Source organism: Pseudorca crassidens, chromosome 7 (genome assembly GCF_039906515.1).
Source record: "Pseudorca crassidens isolate mPseCra1 chromosome 7, mPseCra1.hap1, whole genome shotgun sequence".
Classification (NCBI taxonomy): Eukaryota; Metazoa; Chordata; class Mammalia; order Artiodactyla; family Delphinidae; genus Pseudorca; species Pseudorca crassidens.
Window position 1 is genome coordinate 8,645,987 of NC_090302.1, and position 20,587 is coordinate 8,666,573.

General features: G+C 56.6%; 1 protein-coding gene across 21 annotated transcripts in view; it reads right to left on the bottom strand.

The window, feature by feature from the left end:
• The window catches only part of RALGPS1 (Ral GEF with PH domain and SH3 binding motif 1), a 331,729-nt gene that overhangs the window by 17,512 nt on the left and 293,630 nt on the right, over positions 1–20,587 (bottom strand). For 20 of the 21 annotated variants that reach the window (XM_067743274.1, XM_067743273.1, XM_067743271.1 and 17 more), the window contains 3 exons: positions 10,880–11,006; positions 9,343–9,500; positions 7,076–7,127 (listed from right to left, as the gene is read on the bottom strand). In XM_067743274.1, the coding sequence (XP_067599375.1) occupies positions 7,076–7,127; positions 9,343–9,500; positions 10,880–11,006 (337 nt within the window). Of the gene's footprint in view, positions 1–7,075; positions 7,128–7,521; positions 8,020–9,342; positions 9,501–10,879; positions 11,007–20,587 lie in introns of those variants that run through there. The other variant, XM_067743287.1, reaches the window with a different exon arrangement.

Consider the following 20,587-nt stretch of genomic DNA (forward strand, 5'->3'; position numbering starts at 1 on the left):
TTTAATCACACAATACTGTGGGGCAGGCACTGTTCTTATCCCCACGTTATAGACAAGGAGTCTGAGGCTTAGAGAGGTGGAGTAACTTGCCCAAGATCACAACACAGGGAAGAGGAAGATGGTTGGTGCCATTGAGGTGGAAGCAGCCAGGGTCCTGCTTAGGCCAACAGCATCATGAGAATTCAGACTGGCTGAGGCAGGTCTGAAAGGCATCTTCTCCTCAGTAGTTTTCTAGGTACACATTAGGTGGTAGGTATCTTGGGGGTTAAATATCAGAAAGCCCTGAGTCTCTGTTGCTGGTCCAGGAGTGGGGAGCAAGGAGAAGTCTTGGATAATAATTACATTGAGGCCTCAGTAATCTTGTCTTAGCAGAAGTACCAGTCCCCCCACCATTCTTCTATCTCAAGTGCACAGAGCCCCTGGTAGGAGTGTACCTGTGGAAGGGTTCAAGTGATGCTGTTCATCAACAGTGTCCACCTGTACCAGCAAACCCTTGCTGGGAAGCCGTCCCATTGGACCAGGTCTTGGTCCTTGCCGCTACCTAATGACTTACCCTCATCTGCAGGCAGGAAGCTGCCACCCTAAGTTCTGCTGGGCCTGGGATGTCCCTTCCTGCAGTACTTGTTAAAGGACTTCTGCTGCCTGGGAATCACATTTTTCTCTGGGTAGCGTCCCTGATCCACTGAGTGTGTCCCTAGGAGCCATATCTGCACTGCGTGCTTAGCTGAGGGGACAGAACCACCCTTGATCCAAGCCAGGTCAATCAGGTTTTCTCTCTTGGCAATTAAGAACCAGATTTGAGAGGCTGCCAGTCAGGCTCTGTGGCTCGCTGAAGCTATAACACGTAAACTTGGGAGCTATGAGGCATCAAGCTTCCCCAGTGTGAGCTGAGAGGTCTAGAAATCTGGGCTGCCGAAGGAGAGGAGAGCATAGCAGGTATGCATAGAGAAGGTCAACACCAGAGGGAAGGAGGGTCCTGTCCACCTTCTAGGACCTGACTCTGAGAGGTTGTAGGTGCTGGACAGAGAGGCTGTGGGCAGAGGTTTCTCAGCTACCTGTGAAGCCACAGCAGCTAGCAGACAGGGCCCAGCCCTTGTCTGTCAGGGTCCAAGCACAGGATCAAGCAAAAGGCCAGGGACTGTTGCCTGCTCTTCTCTCCCAGAGGGGCCTGAGCTCCTGGGTGGAGCCTAACTCCCCAGACGTCAGTGTCTGATGCTGACAACAGGGCAAGAGATGTCATCTCTGGGGGAACCAAAGTCAGAAGCTTGGCACATCACCCACCTGGGCTGCCACCCAAGGCAGAGCAGCAGAACGGAGCAGCACGATGGACCCGGGGAACCAGACTGAGGGTAGGAAGGGGAGGGCCACCAGCCGGGGGGGTTCCTGGGCCTCAGCCACAGGGGACGGGGTGGGGCAGTGAGGCCCTCTGTGAGGGTCACCCTGAGGACAGCCACCCTCATGGCTGCACTTCAGTTGAAGTGGACCCCTTGCCTCCAGGATCGCCCCCAGAACTTCGCCTCCCTCTCCTAACAGGCCGCACCCTTGAACCCTGGCAATCCCAAGGCATCTACCAGAGTCCTCTGACCTTCTCCGGGAGGAAAAGGAGTGTTTTAAAGACTCTGACTTGTGGGTAGCAGGCCTGGGGCTCTGCTGCCATGACTCCACTTTCCTGGGGTCTTCCTAAGGATGCTAGAAGATTTCATAGGCTAAAGACAGCACAGTGCAGAAACTGTGTCACCCAGCCTCCTCCACACCCCAGAGCACCTACAGGCCAACTGTCGACAGCACCCTCTTAAAGGGGCCTTCCCCGCAATTCAGAGTCACCCTGGAGGCCAGCAGGGCTGGCAGACACTTGCCTGCACTGTAGCCCATCCACCCCATGACGACTGAACTGCCATGCGGGAAATTTTCTCTTCGTCCCAACCAGCCTTAGACTCCGGGATCTCTTGCTTGCTGGCGAGAAGTTCCTACTGAGTGAAATTCATACACATCCCAAAGTAGGTTCCCCGCCAGGAGCAACTGCACCTATGTGTCCAGTATTTCCTGTGAGCATCCTCCCTGAAGAGCTGGGGAACCTGAGGCTCAGAGAGCTTGAGAGACATGCCAAGGTCCTTGAGAGAGTAGGCGGCCCTGACCTCAGCCCTGGCCACTCCTCCACCCCACAACGCTGCTGACGGTGTCCAGAGGTCACGACGACCTCTCTCTGCAGAGGCACATTCATAAATTCAGAGACCAGGGCTCATCACGGAGCCCACCCCCCCTGCAGAGACTCAGGGACACGCAGCTTCCCCGGGCCACCTCTCCCCTCCTTGGACACGACTCAGGCCTCGCAGCCTCCTCAGGTCCCAGGACCCCCCTTGAGGGCCCACTGTGGTCCTCTTCACCCAATGTTCTCGGCTTTTGCTGAACCATTGCCTCTACCAGAAGCCACCCATGAACCCCCAGTCTGACTCGGGTCCCCCTGCTGGGCTTTCCCGTCTCGTCCTCTTCATGACCCCCTGTGCACCTGGCATCGTGGATTGAATCTCTGTCTCCCACCTGGTCCGTCCGTGAGCTGTGACCGGCCCCCTGATGCAGCTCGACCTCCCCAGGAAGGAGGGTGAACAGCTCTGCTTCTGAGGAGGCTGGTGCATTTTCCTCTCCTGCTCCCTTACCCTCTCCCACCAGAGGGGCTTCCTCCAAGGACCCCTCTGCCTCCTAGTCTCTCCGCCACCCATAGTTTGGCCTGTCTGTCACATGAGAAGGCCATTCTGCACAGCCTGGCAACGTCAGACTAGAGCAGAAGGATAGCTGAGTATTTCGGAATGAACTTTGTGACGTGCTTTCATATTTCACCCCTTAAAAAGTGACCAGGAAACATTTCTGATTACACCCTCTTTTAGAAAGTTAAATGTAGTTTTTTTCCTGGGTGAAAAAGAACATTTACCCATTGTAGAAAATTTGGAGAATACAAAAAAAGAAAATAAAGTCTCTCCGTAACTCTACAAGCAGAGACAACCAAGAGGAATGACATTATGTACCTTCATACATACACACATATGTGTTCATCCCCATCACCCACTTCGCTCTCTGTAAAAACCTCATTTAAAACGTTTAACTCCTAGGCTGAGGTTCTCGTTCTCACTTCAGTGCCAGCGCAGGCGTAAAGCTGTTACCTCTTACCGACAGGCCCGACTAACGCTCCCCGCTCCCTGTGCCATTTCTGAGGAGGCTGAGGTTTGCTTGAGGCCAGCCTGGTGCAGCGTCCACAGTTCCCACATTCCACTTCATCCAGGATGCACTGCAAATGCCTTTCCGGGGCCACCTCCCTGCCTCCCTGGGAAAGCAGATGTGACACAGGGCTCTCCTGCCTTCGTCCCACTCCCAGGACCAGGTGAGAAAACACCAGGTCAGGGACGTGAGGGGTGTCCCACCCTTGCCCCCTCCCCAGAGACTCCAGCCTCTGGCTCCCCAGGGCCCTGACCCAGGACCACCACTCTGTCCTCATTCTGGGCTCTGAAGAAAGGGAGGGTCTTTGGGGGCCGCCTGGGGGCTGAGAAATGACCAGCACTGCCCAGGGTCTGGCCACCTCAGGGCTCCCGTCTCTTCCCGTCCCTCCTCAGCCCACGGGCCCTGTGACCTGCTGAGGCAGAGCTGGATTAGGGACAGGAGGGTGAGAGCAGCGGCAGAAGGCCCGGCAGGAACAGTGGCGGGCTGCGGCCACTCCGCCAGGGCAGCCAGGCACGTCCCGGGACGCTGGGGGCTCCAAAGCGGGTGCTCTTTAAGGCTGGCCACTTCAGGAACCACTGGGCACAGCCTGAGCTCCGGCTGCCACCCAAGGACGCCTGGGGGCCACAGGGCTGAAACGTCCAGGGGAGTGAATCAGGGAAGGCAAACTTGCAAGATGGGCCACACGATCCCACCCTTGGCCAGACAACGAGAACCGTCCTACCTGCCTGTTCACAGCAGCACAAAGGCTGACTATGACGTGCCCTGAGACCAACAGAGGGGTGTGTGCCGGCGGCTGGGTCACTGGCCTGGGCCTCCCGGCCGTGCGTGCTGGTATCTGGCTCCATGTCTCTTCTTGGCCAAGGCCAAGCTTGTCACCAGGGCTGGGGGGCTGGGGGGCAAGTCAGTTGAAGGTTGTGGCCTGTAAGCTTCAGGGCTGTGGGGCAAGGTGCTGCCCCCCTCTCCCAGCCTGGCCTCTGGGGACTGGAACAGACAGGACCTCTTCCTCTGTGGGGACTGGCCCAGCCCTCTCCTGCACCCTTGTCTCTGGTTCTGACGCCACCGTCCACCCATGCACGTGTAAAGATGCAGGGAGAGCGGGTTCTTACAGCGTTTGCTGGGAACAGCGGGCAGGGGGTCTGGGAGGGGAGGTTCCTTGGGGGCAGTCGCTGGTCTCTGGGGCCAGGAAGAGTGAGGCCTGGCTCCCGGGGAAGAGGGAATCTGTTCCCCTTCGGTGAGCAGGGGCAACGTGGCATGGGGGAGGCCGGCGTGGACGGAGGTCCCGTGGGCCTGGGCTCTGGGCGGGCAGAGGTTAGGAATAAGGAGGCCCAGGCAGCAACAGGACCTGTGGTCACTGAACTGTGAGAGAAACGAGTAATATTTTACAAAGATGTTAAAGCGTGTGAGATAAATCCCCTCCAAGTCTCCCGTGGGGTCTTCAGGAAAGTCTAGAACGCTCACATGCTTTTGAGGGAGTGGACTCTTTCTGGGGGACATGAGAAGAGGCCAGTGCAGGAGGGAAATGGAGACTGGAGGCTGGGCCGCGGGAGCTGGAGGCCGAGGGTCAGCTGGCGTCTGGACCGTCAGGACAGCCCTGGGTCTCGGAAGGTGCCAGAGGGGACATCCTAGCCCCGCCGGCATCCTCCAAAGCAGGTGGTCTCCTGTTCCCCTCCGCAAGAAGGGGCTGGACTGGGAGCTGGGTCCCGAGGAGGTGAGGGACAGGCCATTCTCCTGGAGGCGGGGCTGGACACCTGCACAGGCCAGCTGTCTGTGAGACCAGCGCTTGCCAGAAAGCCCACCCAGAGTCCTGTTAGAGACATTCAGATGGAGAGCGGGTCTAATGCTAGATCCTAAGTGAAAGAGACAGAAGAGACACGCTACAGCGTTTGGTGTTCCCCCTGAGTGGAGCACAGCACCATCTCCCTGAGCGGGAGTTCTCTCACCACCTTCCTTCCTGGCAGCTCTGAGCTCAGTCGCGGGTGGTTAGTAGGAACCGTATCTGCCACCTTCAGTGACTGGCAAGGTGTCTGGCAGGGAGCAACGCTTAATAAACAGCTTTGAATGAATGAGTGAACGAGTGAACGAAGGAATGAACGAGTGAACACAAGGAATGGATGAGTGAACGCAGGAACGAACGAGTGAACACAAGGAATGGATGAGTGAACGAAGGAACGAACGAGTGAACACGAGGAATGGATGAGTGAACGCAGGAACGAACGAGCCATGAGCAGGTCCAGGTGTGGGTACTATTCAGGATACATGTCCTCTTGTTGGCTCGTGGTTGGGGAGGTGCTGGATCGCCCGTAAGCCCCCTTCCTCAGGGCTGCCCCAGGAGTCCCCTGACCGGTGCTGAGAAAAGTCAAACTTCTGCTCATCAGATCCAGAGTCTGCCCTGTGCCTGTTTGGCTCTCACCCCCCCCTGGGGCGGGCAGGGAGAGAGCAGTGGGGCCCGTTTGCCTGTGCTCCCCAAATCAGAGCAAACATCCCTCCAGGAGGCCTGCGGCGGGACAGAGGGAGGAGCTCCGAGGGCTCAGGGCGTCGTCCCTCCCCCTCTTTAGCCCCCTACCTAGGGTTTCACGAGGACAGATGGACTGGCTGACCGACGTGGGGCCAGTCCCTGCAGTGTCGCAGCGGCTCTGGACGAGGCATGGTGGTGATGAAGTGGGCCCCGTGATCGGGGGAGGTGGACGTGGGCCAGCTCTGCCCACCAAGGGCGGGTGAGGCAGGACCGCCACGTCACCTCTCCATGCCTTGCTGTCCACAGGCACGAAACAGGGACATTTTACGAGTAACCACCACGTAGCTAGGTCTGAGGATTGGGAGAGACCAAGACAGTGCCTGGTACACAGGGAGCGCTCAGCAAAGATCACTTACCCCACATGACAGCACTCTGCCCTGCAGGGACGGCTGGATTCACCCCTCCTCTGGTCATTTATGATTGTGGAGGCTGAGGAGACAGGCGGCTTCAACACCAGAGGAGGAGTGTGTGTATATGTGAGAGGCATGTATGCCTGCACTGTGAATGTACACCCAAATCTGTGTGAGCGTACGTGAGTGTGCATGTGTATGTGTGTACATACACACGTACGCAGAGGGTGTAGCGTGTGTGCGTGTGTGTCCGTGTGAGTGTGTGTGTGCCTTGCACACAGGCTAGTGGAAGGGCTACTCTGAGGGACGGTGCAGACCTGCCTCTGCATCACTGGGTCTCCCTGGCTCCCCTCAGAACTTAAGTCGCCATGATGCCCTTCACCTTCGGCGGCGCCTAGGCTGTGGGAGCTCCCCGTGCAGAGTCCCTGTCTTCCCAGAGCCCACCTGGTGCCTGGCACAGAGGAAGCGGCAGCAAGTGGAGTAGGCGCAAGGGGTGAATCCCCGGGGCAGACGGGCGGGCTGCAGGGAGCCCAACCCCGGGCCAGGGTCCCCTTCGTTCACCAGTGCCCAGCATGGCAGGTGTCGGCCCAAAGGCCCGAGGCCACGGGGGTGCAGCGCACTCAGACCCCACCAGGCGGAGCCACAAGCCCGTCTCCAGACGAGGCCCGTTCTCAGGCGTCTGGTTTCCAGAACCCTCATTTCAGACCAAATCTGCACCCAGGTCTCCTCGGGCGCTGGCCTCAGACTCCCAGGCCAGCTCTGGACCAGGTGATACGCGGGGCTGCCCGAGCAGGGGCTGGGACGCCCGTCCCATGCCCATCCTGCCCAGCGGCCTTCCTGCCTCGGCAGCCCTGCCCGTGGGCTGCGCACGCTGCCCTGTGGGAGCCACAGGGCAGCCTCACCAGGCTGGGCCGCCGGTGAGGTCGGGGGGGCTGGTCTCCAGCTCCCCGGGCCCTGAGCGACCCCCCTGGGAAGGAGGCCGAGCAGAGGCCACACTCACCTTGCCAGCCCTGAAGACATCTCTTCACTAAACTCTGAGCTCTCACTACTGCCTGCAAGAGGAACACAGATGGGTGAGTGCGGCGGCCTCGCACAAGAGGGGCCACCCGGAGCGGCCCGTTCTCCTGGGTCACCGGGCCCGGGCCCCGAGCTGCACAGACGTGCCGGAGGCACAGCTTCCTGACCCTGTGGCTGTCAGCATGGCTCGGCTTCTGCTTTGCTGCTGCTATTTCTGACTCTCGGCCCATCCCGTCCCACTGTTTCCTGCCCCTGAGGGTGGGTCCTCCACCCCCTTTCCTGCCCCTGAGGGCTGCAGCTGCCTGCCCACCAGGCCTCTGGGGTCTGGACCCTTAGGCCTCTGTCTTGGCCTGGCCTGGCTTCACCACCGCCTCCCTTCTGGCCCAAGTAAAACCAGTGTCAAACAGGCCTCACCTGGTGAAGACAGGGGCCAAATGAGCACACTTCTTCCTCCGAAGGTCAGGGCTCGACTAGACGCTGGTCAGGGAGCAGCTGCATAGCAGCAGACAGAGGCCCCGACGGAGCACCCTTCAGATCCTGGGCAGTGCGCACACAGCGGGGCCCAGCCCTCCCCCAGGCCTGCCCTGTGGCCGACTTGGACTCTCCAAGGCCCGGCTTCAGCCACGAGGACAGCAGACAGATTTTCTCGGAGGGGCCTGGGTTCCACACTCTTTGCCTGGGCTGCCTGCTGACACCACAGCTGGGCAGTGGGAGGGGGAAAAGGAGATCTCAGGTCCCTTGGGAGTTACAGGACGGAGGGGACCAGTTCAGCTCCAGGCAGGGCACGTGCACATACGGTAACGTGCTCCCAGCCTTTCAGCTCCAAACGGAAAAACATCTGAGTTTCCCGAGTAGAAGAGCCGAGAACCAAACTGCCTGGTGATCTCCCGCCTGGATACTGGACAGCATTGCGTCTGACTCAGTTTTCTGTCTCAGGAATAGAAAGGCCTGGGCTCAGGCGCAGCTCAGAAAGTTTCCTGGATGTAAAACAGCCACTCTGCTGCCCAGCTGAATGCTCTGGGGCCAGCATTTCCCAGACCGGTTCCTCAGAACCCCATCCCAGAGGACTCTCCAAGGAAGATGGTTCCTGCCCAGATAACGAGGGAACCTGCAGACTCTGCTGCCTTCTGGGAGACCCCCAGAGCCCATAGGCACGTTAAAGTCTCCGGGAAGAGACCTGCCTATGTGGTTTATCCCAGCCTTTCCCCAACACACAGACCCTGAATTCTTTCCCCAAGGCACACCCATGAACCGCAGGCTACACTGTCCTAAGCTGGTATAAACCCCCAACCGGGTCCAAGTGGGATGACCTCCTTCCTGGACAGAAGGCAGACATGGACCTTGCTTGTCACAGATTTTCCAGGAGGTAGGAGACAGCTGCTCCCTGCAGTGGCACTGCCTCGGAGACGGGCCTCATTTCAGGAGGACGTGGGATGTGAGATTCCTGCCAGATTGTCCTGTCCGCACCACCCTCTTCCGTCCCATGCCCAGGGGCCCTCCACCCTACAGGCCTCCGACTAACCTGCTGCCAGCCCCAGGAGGGCTCCCTGTTAAGGGAAGTAGACAGACACACAGACTACAGAAGCATGGGCACACTGAAAGGACACAGCCAGCGGAGAGTGCGCTTGTCTGACAGCAGAAATGACCTAGGTGACCTGGTCAGGTGACCTGGACACTGCAGCGGGACAGACCTGTGACCAGAGCTCAACGCCATCCTCAGCTCTGACCCCTCCCCTCCTGGCCCCAGTTTCTGTCCTTCCATGGACATAAGCACCATTTCTGGCTGAAGTTCAGACATATGCTTTCATCCCAGATCAGTTTTTTACCCTCCCTCACTCTGGCTTCTCAGTGTGAAGACAGGGGCACAGTGAGCACCTGGTGGCCGCCCCGCTGCGGTCCCTGGGCAGCACCTCCTCCTCTGCCCTACGTGCGGGGGCCGTGGCTCCCCAGGGACGGAGCCCCGCGGGGGCAGCGACCAGGCTTCGGCAGTTGCCAGCCAAGGATGGCGGGTCTCAGGTCCTTGTCCAGCCTGCCTGCCACTCTCAGGGCCACCAGCAGGATGAGGACAAACCCAGGGCATTTCGTGAAGCCTCGGAGGCTGGGAAGCAAAGGCCTCCCTAGCTCTGGTGACGCCTGTGGGGAGCCCCCTCTGCAGGCGGTGAGGGGCCACCGGGCACTGCACGGTGACAGAGACAGACACACGCTGGGCTGTGGCCCACCCGCTGTGGTGTGCAGGCCGGAGACGCTTACCGAGGGCGAGTCCATTGGTGACGGCAGAGGAGGAGGCGAGGGCGAGGCCCCTGCGGGGGCTGCGCGACTCCAGGACGCTGTCGTCCAGCAGGTGCCTCGCTTTCTCCGATGGGAATGTCGCACTTTTACTCTCAACTACACTCAACTGACACATCATACTGGAAAATGGAAAGGAAGAAAGAGGCAAAGCTCCTTATCTAGGGAGTGACAGTGGTTACACCTGCCCTGGCGTCCTGAACAGACGGCACAGCTGCAGGAGAAAGACCTCCACCCAGAACCGTGGTCTAAGTCCAGGCTCTGCCCTATCTCCCCATGTGACCTTGGGCAAGTCACATCCTTCTTCTGAGCCTCAGTTTCTCCATCTGTCAAATGGGGCCTCACGATACTTGCCCTGCCTGTCTCCCAGGATGACTGTGAGGCTCAAGTGAGCGGATGGTGCTGGTGAGCCGTGGGGCCACACAAGCGAAGGGACAGTGTGACCCTGCGGTCAGCACGTCTGGTGCTGGAGTCACAAACCTGGTCCAAATCCTCACTCCAGCCTTACTCACCACTGCAAGGTACTTCACCTGTCGAACCTCACCAGCCTCGTTCTTACAATGTGTATCATATAGCGCCTAGCTTGGAGGCCTGCAGGGGCTCAGTGAGAGAATGCTGGACAAGCACGTAGCAGAGCGTCCAGCACAGAGCAAGCCCCAAACACTTGGAGAGCAACCCTTTCTCCTCTAGCCTGTGAGTGACTCCAGGGCTGGTCTGGGCTGGTTGAGGCTTGTGTCTTAATGGTGGAAGGAAGGAAGGAAGGAAGGAAGGGAGGGAGGAAGGAAGGAAGGGAGGGAGGGAGGGAGGGAGGGAGGAGGGAAGGGGGGAGGGAAGGGGGGAGGGAAGGGGGGAGGGAAGGGAGGAGAGAAGGGAGGAGGGAAGGGGGAGGGAAGGGGGGAGAGAGGGAGGAAGGGACCCAACTGCTCAGGATTCTGTGCCCGACACCCTGGGGACATGGGCATGGCTGCCCCAGCCATGCTGAGGACCATGCATGCCCCCCAGCTGTCAGCCCCACACAGCTGGGTGAACCAGCAGCAGGCTCACTGCTCTGCAGGCTTTCTGCAACAATTCGCAGGCAGAGACTCTGAGCCCCAGTACCCAAGCACCATGAGACACCTAGTGCTCCCTGGATGACAGTCATGGTGTCCACTGGACTCTGGGGTTTTCCACAAGGAGGCACTAACCGAGCTTGGGCAAACCTCCTGGAATCCCTCCACTGTTTCCCTGCCCTTCCCCACATACTTCCTCCCTTGGCTGCCGAGCCCGTGGAACCCTGTCACCAGTTCACAGGCTGTGCTGCCGCGGATGCCCCCACTCTTCCTGAGCACGTGCCAGGCCTGAGGAGAGGGCACCAGCCCGGGACGCCGCGAGTGCCCATCAGTGACTCCCAGACGGGCGGGGGAGGGTCCGGTGGGCCGGCATTCCCAGCAGCCCTTCAGCCCACACCCCACGCTCAGCCGTCTAGACCCGGGGAGCAGGGGGTGCTCGCTCAGTCACCCACTTGTTGCCCAGGCTGTGGCTCTTCCTGTGTCTTGGAACTGGGGGCGTGGGGAGGCTGCCAGCCACAGATGCGTCAGGACAGGTGGGCCGCCGGCTGAACCTCGCAGAACTGGAGCCGCTGGCAGGGGCTGTGAACAGAGCAGAGAGAGTGATGGTGGTGCTGCGGAGGCTCAGGGGAGGGGGGCCAGGTTTGGGGGAAGGTACCTGGCCCAGCTGTCATGGGGGGCAAGGTTCTCCCAAGTCCTGTGGGCTTCCACTCACAAGACCCTGACCCCTCCCTCCCTGCTTCCAGGCTGACAACCGACCGTCAGGAGGGCCAGGGTCCTGCTCTGCGTGGTGGCCCCCTGACTGGGCAGCCCTGCTGCTCATACGGGGGAGAGTGCCGTGGACAGACGTGGGGCTGGACGTGGGGATCAGCAGCCTGGCCTGTTTCCCTGCGGTGAGACTCTTCGGGTGGCAGAGCTGGGCCTTAACAGCGTGACTTCTGAGTCCAGGTCCAGGGCCCTTACCCTGTGCCCTTCCACGGCCACTTTCTGTTCTCAACCACACATCCGACAAAAAGGGATGTGTGGAGGGCTTACTGGGGAGCAGCGGATTTAATGAGAGGAAGCACAGCTAGGTAGGCAGGGGTTCAGACCCCTAGCCTCTCAGCTATTGCCTGGGTGACCTTGGATGGGTTACTTACTCCCGGAGCCTCAGTTTCCTCATCTGAAAGGTGGGAATAATTCACTCACCTGGCAGGTGGTTGGGAGGGGTCATGTAGTAATGTGTGCAGAGTTAGCATTCACTCTGGTTTTATTATGATAATATTACCTTGTCCTCCTCAGCCCCAGTCATGGGGCCAACAGGAGGTCATCAGAGCCAGGGGGTCGGGGCCACAAACCCCACTGAGCCGCACATGCAGAGACGGAGGCAGAATCCTTCATGCTGGCCATGTCCACAGCTATATTTTGTGGGGCGTGGTCTGGACCACTGTGGTACTCTTTAGTTTCTGTGGCTTGGGAAGGGAGGTGTTTAAGGTGTTACGAAGACGGGTTCTTGGACTCTAATCAACAGAAACTGATAAGAGGTCAGACGAGGAATTCAGGCAAGGCTTTACTCGGACTCATGCTCACAGGGGAGCGAAAACAAGTAACAGGTTCCCTTGCTCACTCCCTGAAGGGGGGCGAGCTGGTTCCTTTCGTGGGGTCAGGTCAGGGGCGGATGGGTGGGTAAGGCTGGAGGGGTGGCTTAGGGGGTGTGCCCACCCCTTGGGGGTGCTGTGTGCAGGGATCACGTGTAGTACCCTGCTCAGAAGTGGCAGTTGGGTTTTGGCCTTTTGGTATCTTATTGTTCATAATTTGCCCCAACTGCCCATGCCCGCAGTTATTTTTAGTCCCTTATAGTTTCTCTGTATCTGTTGCTGGAGGAGACGTTTGCCCAGGTGCAAGCCCTGCAGCAAAGGGCCCCAGGTCCCAGCCTGTCTCAAAGGGACGTGACCCCAGATGCCAACTTAGCCTTAGCTACCTGGGCCAGACACCGGAAGTGGGGGCCAGGGTTTCCACAAAGGGGCTGGGCCACTTCCTGAGGAGCACATCAAACACCCTGCAAACCAAGGGGCTGCTGCCTGGCCGTGCTGGGGAACGTCCTGGAGGGCCTATGAGGCCCGAGGCCATCCAGGACTCCAGATCCTCCACCACAAGATGGTGCAGGTCCACAAGTGACCTAAGGGTTCCCATGTCCTCCAGCATGCTTGGTTCATTCTTATTTTAGTGTCCAAAACAATGACCCCTGTCCCCAGCCTGTCCACTGCGGAAAGTCTAGCTCCCCTCTGGCACTTCGGAGGGTTCACAAGGCAAGGAACTCACATCATCTTAAGCTCTGAATTCCTGCTCCCAGCTGCCATCCCACTCCCTGCACCCCCTCCACGCCGCACGCCCACCCCCATCTTCTCCTTCACTTCCCCAAGTTCCCGCCGCCACACCCTTACTAGGTCTCCACTGTTCCGTTCAACAGCTATTCCCCAGGAGTCTCCTCCCTCCTTCAGCCCCCTGCACAACTCTTAGACCCCCTCCCCTCCAAAGGATGCCACTCTCCTGCCATGAGAAAACTGTGCTTGTCAAGTTTGATCTTCCTCGCGTCTGGCTCTGCAATTGCCATGTGCACCTCCGTCCACGCCAGCCTACCTGCCAGGCCTGGGGAGCCGGGACCACCTTCCAGCCCTACTGTTCCCTCTGAGAAGTCACCCCCCCCCAACTTTCCCCTTCTCGCCACTCAGTCCCCTTCCCCAGCCTGTGCACACACTCGAGTCTCTCATTTGTGAAAAGGTCTCGCGGCCCCGGCTCTCCTCCCGGCCCCGGCTCTCCTCTCGGCCCCGGCTCTCCTCCCGGCCAGCCACGCTTCCTCAGACAGAGGCCTGCTCCTCCTTACTCCGTTGTCACCCCCTCGCTCACTCCTCAAGTCGCTGAACCTGGTTTTCATTCCTGATGACATTCCCACTGACCTCCTTTTGGCCTAATCGTTGAACGCTCATCGGCCTCCTCACCAGCACCCTTGGTGTCTGACGCTCGCGATCGCTCGACGCAAGGCTCTACTTCCTGGGCGTCTGTGACGTCACGTGCTCCTGCTTCTCCCTGTGCCTCTTCAATCGCCGTCAGTCTGCCTCCTCCACGGGCTCCTTATCCTCCAGCAGCTGGTGTTGTCTACCCAGGCCTCCCTCTTTGGCTCCTGGTTTTGATTTGATTTTAACTCAGCAGATCGGCTGATGAGGCAAGTCTCTACCGCCTTCCTCTTTTCTGAGCCTGAGACCTACATATCCACCCGTTGGCATGACATCTCCATGTGAACTTTCCTAAGATAACACAAGTTCAGCCAGGGTTGAACCTGGACCCTCCTCCTGTATTTCCAGCCTTGGTTGGAGGCCCTGCTGGCCACTCAGTCACCTGGCCTGGAAGGAGGGGTCGTCTTGGCTTCTTCCAGACGGTGACTGGCTTTGCTCTTCTCACTTGCTGTACACGATCGCCAAGGCCCCTAGGTTTTGTACGACCCCTCCCTGCCCATCTCTCTTGTCACCGACTGGTCTGGGTCCCCACACTTTATCTTCTTCCTGCAACCAGTCTAATCTTCTCAGATCCAACCACCATACAGATTCATGAGTGTTTGATAAATGGAAAGCTGACCATGTCATTTCCTTGCTTGAAACGGTCAGGGGCATGGTGCTCTATCCCTGCCATACCTGGTCATTTCAGCTGATCTTACAATCCTGATGGAAGAATAAAGGGACAAAGTAGCCAAGACAAATCCTAAGAAGAATAGTACAGGACTTGCCCTACCCGGTATCAGACCCGAACACAAAACAATAGTAATTCAAACAGTCTGGAGTTGGGGCATGGGCAGAGAACTGTTCAGTGAATCAGAAGTGAAAACCTGGACTTGCTTCATGGTGGTGGCGGCATTACAATTCAGAGGGTAGGGAGGCTCTTTTCAGTACGTGGGGCTAGAACCACTGGCTTCCACGTGGAAAAAGATGAAATTAGAGTCCTCCTACCTTATATTATACAAGTGGATTAATGCCATAAATGTGAAAAGCAAAAATGCAAAACTACTGGGAAAAAACCAGACAATCCTTATGACCTTGGGGAAAGGAAAGAAACAAAAGGCATAAACCCTAAAGGAAAAGAAATGAATAAATTTGACTACATTTAAAATTAAACATTTCTGCACCCAAACAAACAAACAAATAAATAAAAGACAGCAAAAGCAATGTTAAAAGGCAAGTTGTAGTCTGGGAGAAGGTATCTGTCACCCACATCACCAGCAAAGGGTTCATGTTCAGATTTATAGAGAACTTCAAATACCAGTAAGAAAGAGACAAACCCACACCCCCAGAAAACTGGCAAAGGAGACAAACGGGGAAATTCACAAAAGAGGAAATGACCCCAATGACCAATAACTATAGGGAAAGATGCCTTAACCTCACTGGTACTAATGGGAATGCAAATTACAGTAAAAACGAGGTACATTTTCACCTCATTAGACTGTAAAAAATAATTAGCGTGACAATATCAAGTGTTGGCTAGGTGTGGAGAGACAGGAATGCTAGTTTGGGGCTCATTTGAGTGTCAAATACTTGGAAAGCAATTAGCAATGCTGAGTAAAGGTGAAGATGCCATGCCTTCATGGCATCACCATGACCCTGGGATTCCAATTCTGGGTGTCTGCCCTCAGGAAACTCTTGCATACATGCACAAGGGGACACGTTTACAATGATGTTCAATGTGGAAACAGCCTGCATGCCCCTCGGTAGGGAAATGGATAAGTGAGCTGTGGTCTATTCATTCAACAAATTCTACAGAGCAGGAAAAAATGAAGAAACTGGATCCACAGGTATCAGTACGGATAAAATCACAGAAGCATATGCTAAGTTGGAAGAGCAAGTTGCAAAAGAATGTTTATGTGGATGGCATGATGCCCTTTATGTAAAATTTTAAAAACATACCCGAAAATGGTATATATGTTTGTATATAGGCATACCTGTAGTAAAACACAAAAACTTACACAGGATAACACAAACTGTATCAGAAGAGTAGACACCTCCATAGGGAAGAAAGGGAAAGGATGGGGTGAGAGGGACTTCTGCTCTATCTGTAATTAATTAGGAAAATATAAAGAAAGTATGGCAAAATGTTAACTTCTGTTAAACATGGGTGGGAGGTACAATGGGTATTCTCTATGTATAAATGTTTCGTCATTTAAAACGAGCATACTTGAAAAATGAGTGGACACCCTTTCTGTGCCAGGCACTGTGCTAAGGGGCTGTGTTGGACTCCAGATCCGTCCTTCTCCACCCTGTGCCATGAACTGGGGGCTGCACTACGGGGCCTAGGTCAGTGGGCACCCTTCCGTCTGGCTCATGGTCAGCTCAGAATGATGGGGAGCCTGGGCCAGAGACAGGGGAAGGGAGGACAGCGAGGCTAGGGCACTGCTTCCTGCAGCTCTCTCCTGTGGTCACCCGAGAGGTGCGGTCTCCAGGCCCCCTCTGCTCTGTTTTTGGTAACCGCTGCTTCCCTGCACCCTTGCAGGCCTAGGGGCGGTTACAGTGCCCCACTGTTTCTAGCCGGGGGAGCTGGGCTGTGCCTTGGGCTTCCCGACACCCTCGTTCTGACACTCTCCTCTGATCACCCCATTTAAGCATCATCTGTGTCTGCCACAGCCCTGCAGTGCCTTCACATTTAACCCACACAACACCCCCTGAGGTCCGTTATTAGCCTTGGTTCACAAATGGGGAAGCAGAAGCTCAGGAGGTTAAGCCTCGAGGACAGGGGGCTGGTTGTCGTGGAATCCGGGTCAAGTCTAGGCCTTGTGAATGCACAGAGGGGGCACCTGGGACCACCTGCCCAGCACCTTTGCCAGAAATCGCCCCCTCCCGATGGGGGTCACAGGGGAGCCAACCCCAGACCAGCGCCACTGTGGCCCTGCCCCTGACCTCGGCTTGGGGGAGACACCTTCCCCAGGATTTTCAGATTTGGGCCAGGAAAATGTCTGAGGACAATCTCTCTTTGGGATGGGAAATAAAACCTAGATACGGTGGATGGCCATGTTTCCCTGCCTGTGGAGCAGGCGGGTGGGTCTACGGAGAGAGGCTCACGGTTAAGGCAAAAAGCGAGGTGGAAGGGAGTCCCAGTGGCCCCTGGCCTTCCCTGGCCTGGCTGCTCAGCCTCCCAGCCAGAGTCTGCCTCTGTTGTCTGCAGCCCAAAGAACCTTCTCGAGGAGGCCCCACCACATCACGCCGCCTCTCGGCCAGGTGGCAGGAGAGGGTGCTGCCAAAGCAGCTCCAGGTCTTTGCTCAAAACCCATCAACCTCCTCTGTTAGCAGGAGTGTCCTTGCTCAAAACTTGCCAACACCCCCGACTCTAGCAGCAGTGAACATAAATCTTTAAGTTAAAGGGTCCACAGATGATAAAGGAAGCTACACACACACACACACACACACACACACACACACACACACACACACACAAAGAAAAAAACCACATGGAACCAGCTGGGACCAAGATGGCACGAAGCTGACTTCCAACAGACCCCGAGTCTCATTATATGTTGATCTGACTACATTAGCACATTAAATGATACATCTACTGGTGGCCGGGACTGGACATTAAGGACCAAAGAAGGATAAAAAGGGGGTGGCACCCCACTCCCTCGAAAAAGTTCCGTCCCTTCCCCGGCAGACGAATGCATCCGTCTCCCCATCATTAGCCTCACTCCTCCTCCCTTTGTCTTTACTCTTTAAAATTAATTGATCTGTGAATTTAGTTCCTGCTTCTCCATTCTTTGGCCACTGAATAAAGCTTGTGCTGTGTTGATCTCAGCTTCTGTTTCGTCATTTGCCCATTGGGACCCAAATGGAAAAAATAACCCCCCTCTGCTGAGACAGAGAGCTCAGGCTAAGGCTCCAGCAGGGTCCACACGACATAATTCGGTAACAAGAGGGGGTGCTGCCTGAGGTACCACCAATTCCATCCTGCATATGGCATCTCAAGAACGGGGCTCTGACAGACCAACCCATAATAATGAAGTCAGAGAGTCGTGGCCTGGACTTCACCAACCCTGGGAGGGTCCATGGGAGCCGGCGAGGACTGTGGCTAAGCTTCGTGTATGTGTGCATTTTCCTGTGAGGGGTTCCACGCCGCCATCAGCTTCTTCGAGGTTGTCATTCTTAACCAGGGCATGTTTGTATCAGAAGCATCTGGAGGGTGTGTGAGAAATGGAGTTTCTTGGGCCCATTCCAGGAGGGTCTGATTCTGCTGGCCTAGGGGAGGTTTGGGGGCGCTGATCTCCAGGTGATTCTGACGGGCACCCAGTGAAGAACTTCTGCTCAAAGCGATGGAATGAAAACAAGTCCTGTCCCAGGTGAAACATCTCATGTAGCTGCTGCAGGGAGGAGAGGCAAGCATGGGAGCATCCAGCTTTGTTTCTGTTTTGCACACATTGCTCAATAAATGTATCCACGCGGAGGGTGGAATGCGCCTTGTTTGTCAGCTGCATGTACGTGGGATTACAGTCTCATCGCCTGAGTCACTCTGGCTCCCACCCCAGGTTCAGAAATTATGATAAAGGTCAGATCGCCTGGCTCCTCCTCGTGGTTTGAACTGGTGGTGTCGTAGTATTAAGAATGGTGATAACTGAATGCTAAGGGCTGGGGCCCCGTGCTGTGGGCGGGTCCTCCGAGGAGGGCTGATTTGCAGGTAAGAGAGCCAGGGCTTCTATATCTACCATGCGCAGGACCTGGGCCCAGGGCTACACCACTGTGCTGGTCGTGGCGAGTGGGGCCCACGTGGCGGGGGAGGAGCTCTAGCAGTTCAAAGGTCAGGCATTAGTGGAAACCTGGGAAGGAGGAACACGGTGACACACCTGAGGTGATCTGATAAGCAGGAGGCACTTCCTGAAGGCAACATGTGATGGATAAGGTCCAACTGCTACTCCCGAGGAAGGGAAGGTGAAGGAGACTGACATCTATCATGCAGCAACTGTGTGCCAGGCTTGTGTAAACACTTCAGTGTCTGAATTCGATGACTCCTGTGCAGTTGATACTTTGGCTATCCTCGGCCTCGTGTCGGAGGCACACCAGGTCACGTGGCAGAGGCATGCTGGGTTTGCTCCTTTAACCGGCCGTGTGTGCAGCAAGAGCTCTTCTGGGAACTTCCTCAGCCTCTGCTCACTCCTGATCCACTCCCTTCCCCACCTGTCTCCGGTGGTTCCTGCATCCTGGCTCTGACCCCCAGTTCTGGCTCTCCCAAGACTCCGGACTCACCCTTGGTTTCTCCCACTCAGCTCCTGACTCTCCCTCCAGGCCGAGGCCCAGATCCGCCCCCCTCTTCTCCCTGCTTTGGACAGGAGGCATGCCTGGCCTCAGATGCCCCTCCAGCCAGCTGAGGGAAGGGTTGGGGGGCGGGGGGTGGGGCGCAAGCAGAAGAGGCTGTGATCTCCCTAGGCCCAGGCTCCACGCTGAGGCTGCTCAGACTGCCCTGGGTCTCAGACACTCCCATCCCTGCATTGCGGACCAACAGCCCGGGTTTGACGCCGAAGAAGAATTTCCATTCAGCTGGGACCTAGGGATGGAGGTGGCTTCTCTGACCGTTAAGTAACACTCTGCTACTGAAAGGCCTCATGTTCCTGCCCCAAGGCCTGGGGGGGGCCACCACGTGACAGCACCAGGGACACGTGTCTTCTGGGACCGGTTCTGAGCGGGGGGCTGGCAAGTTTGTTTTTCCCTGTCCTTGGGGCGGGGGCAGTGATAATGAGCCTGGCCCTGGCCTGGCTTAGCAGAGTGTGGTCCCCACTGCCCAGCCCGATATGGCACGGACAGTTGGAAAAACTGACCACGCGGCTTGACTATCTCAGAAGATTGCTCTATTTTTCCTCTGCAAAATTTTTCCATGAATAATCTTTAAGTGGCTGTTTCTTTAGCAGTTTTATTGGAACATATGAGAACTGACAGTCACTGGGGAACGAGATATCATGAAAGAAATCTGGTTTTCATTACATTTCTCTCAAGAAACTGACATGCTGCCCAACAGACCACTCATTGACTGGAAGAGAAAAGAGCACAGGGCCCTCTAATAGTGGCTTTGGAGTGGACAGGATTAAGGATGATGAATGGCGACAGCAAAGAACGTGGAATCCAGAGGCAGACAGGCCTGGGCTCCCACTGGTATCTGCCACCTCCCGGCTGAGTGACCTTGGGCGAGTCACTCGTACCTCTGAGCCTGAATTCTGCATCTGCAAGATGGGGGCAGTGGTCTGGCCTGGCAGGTTGCCTGTGAGGAGGAAACAATACAGCAGCCTCCCGCCTTCCTCAACAACCCCCGGGCCAGGTGCGGTACGGCCACTCTGAATTAGAGCTGATGTTCTGCCTTCATGCAGTTACACTCAAGTGGGGGCAGAGACAAGCAACCAGATAACTACACCCAGGAAAGACACAAGCTTGGATAGGAAAAAAATAAATAAATACGGTGATAGCAAGAACTATTCAATACATCAATTGAATAACTACCACGACCATAATGGTGGTGGTGGTGGTGACGGCTGACATTCATCAAGCCCCTACGAGGTTCCAGATGCTGTGCTCAGTGTTCTGTACACAGGATCTGATGCAAGCTTCACAGTAACACTGCCTCGCACGCCCTGTGGGCATCTCAACGGTGTGGGACCTGCGGTCGGAAGGGTCGGGCGAGGGGCTGCTGAGCAGTGGAGCCATGATCAGGGCACCTGAGAACACAGGAAGGTCAGAGAGGACCCGGAGGGTCAGACCTCCAGACTGGCGCAGGAGTTCCAGCAGGGGCAGCTGTACAGGCAGAAGGAACCCAGGACAACAGACACAGGACCTACTCGAGAAACTGCAGAGAGCCAGCCAGGCTGAAGAGCTGAGGGTGGCGAGAGAGAGAGAGAGAGAGAGAGAGAGAGAGAGAGAGAGAGAGAGAGAGTGTGTGTGTGTGTGTGTGTGTGTGTGTGTGTGTGTGTGTGTGTGAGCGGGGGGGCGGGCCCAGAGGGACCTAGAGCTCAATGAAGGGAAGGCATGGAGATTTTTAGGAGAGGGGGTGATATGCTCAGATCTGCACACTAGAAATCTCACTCTGGTCAAGACCATAGGCTGGGAAGGAGAGATGGGAGCCACAGGTGTCTAGGAGGTGGACCGGCTGAGTGGCATGAGGGGGATTCGGGGGTAACT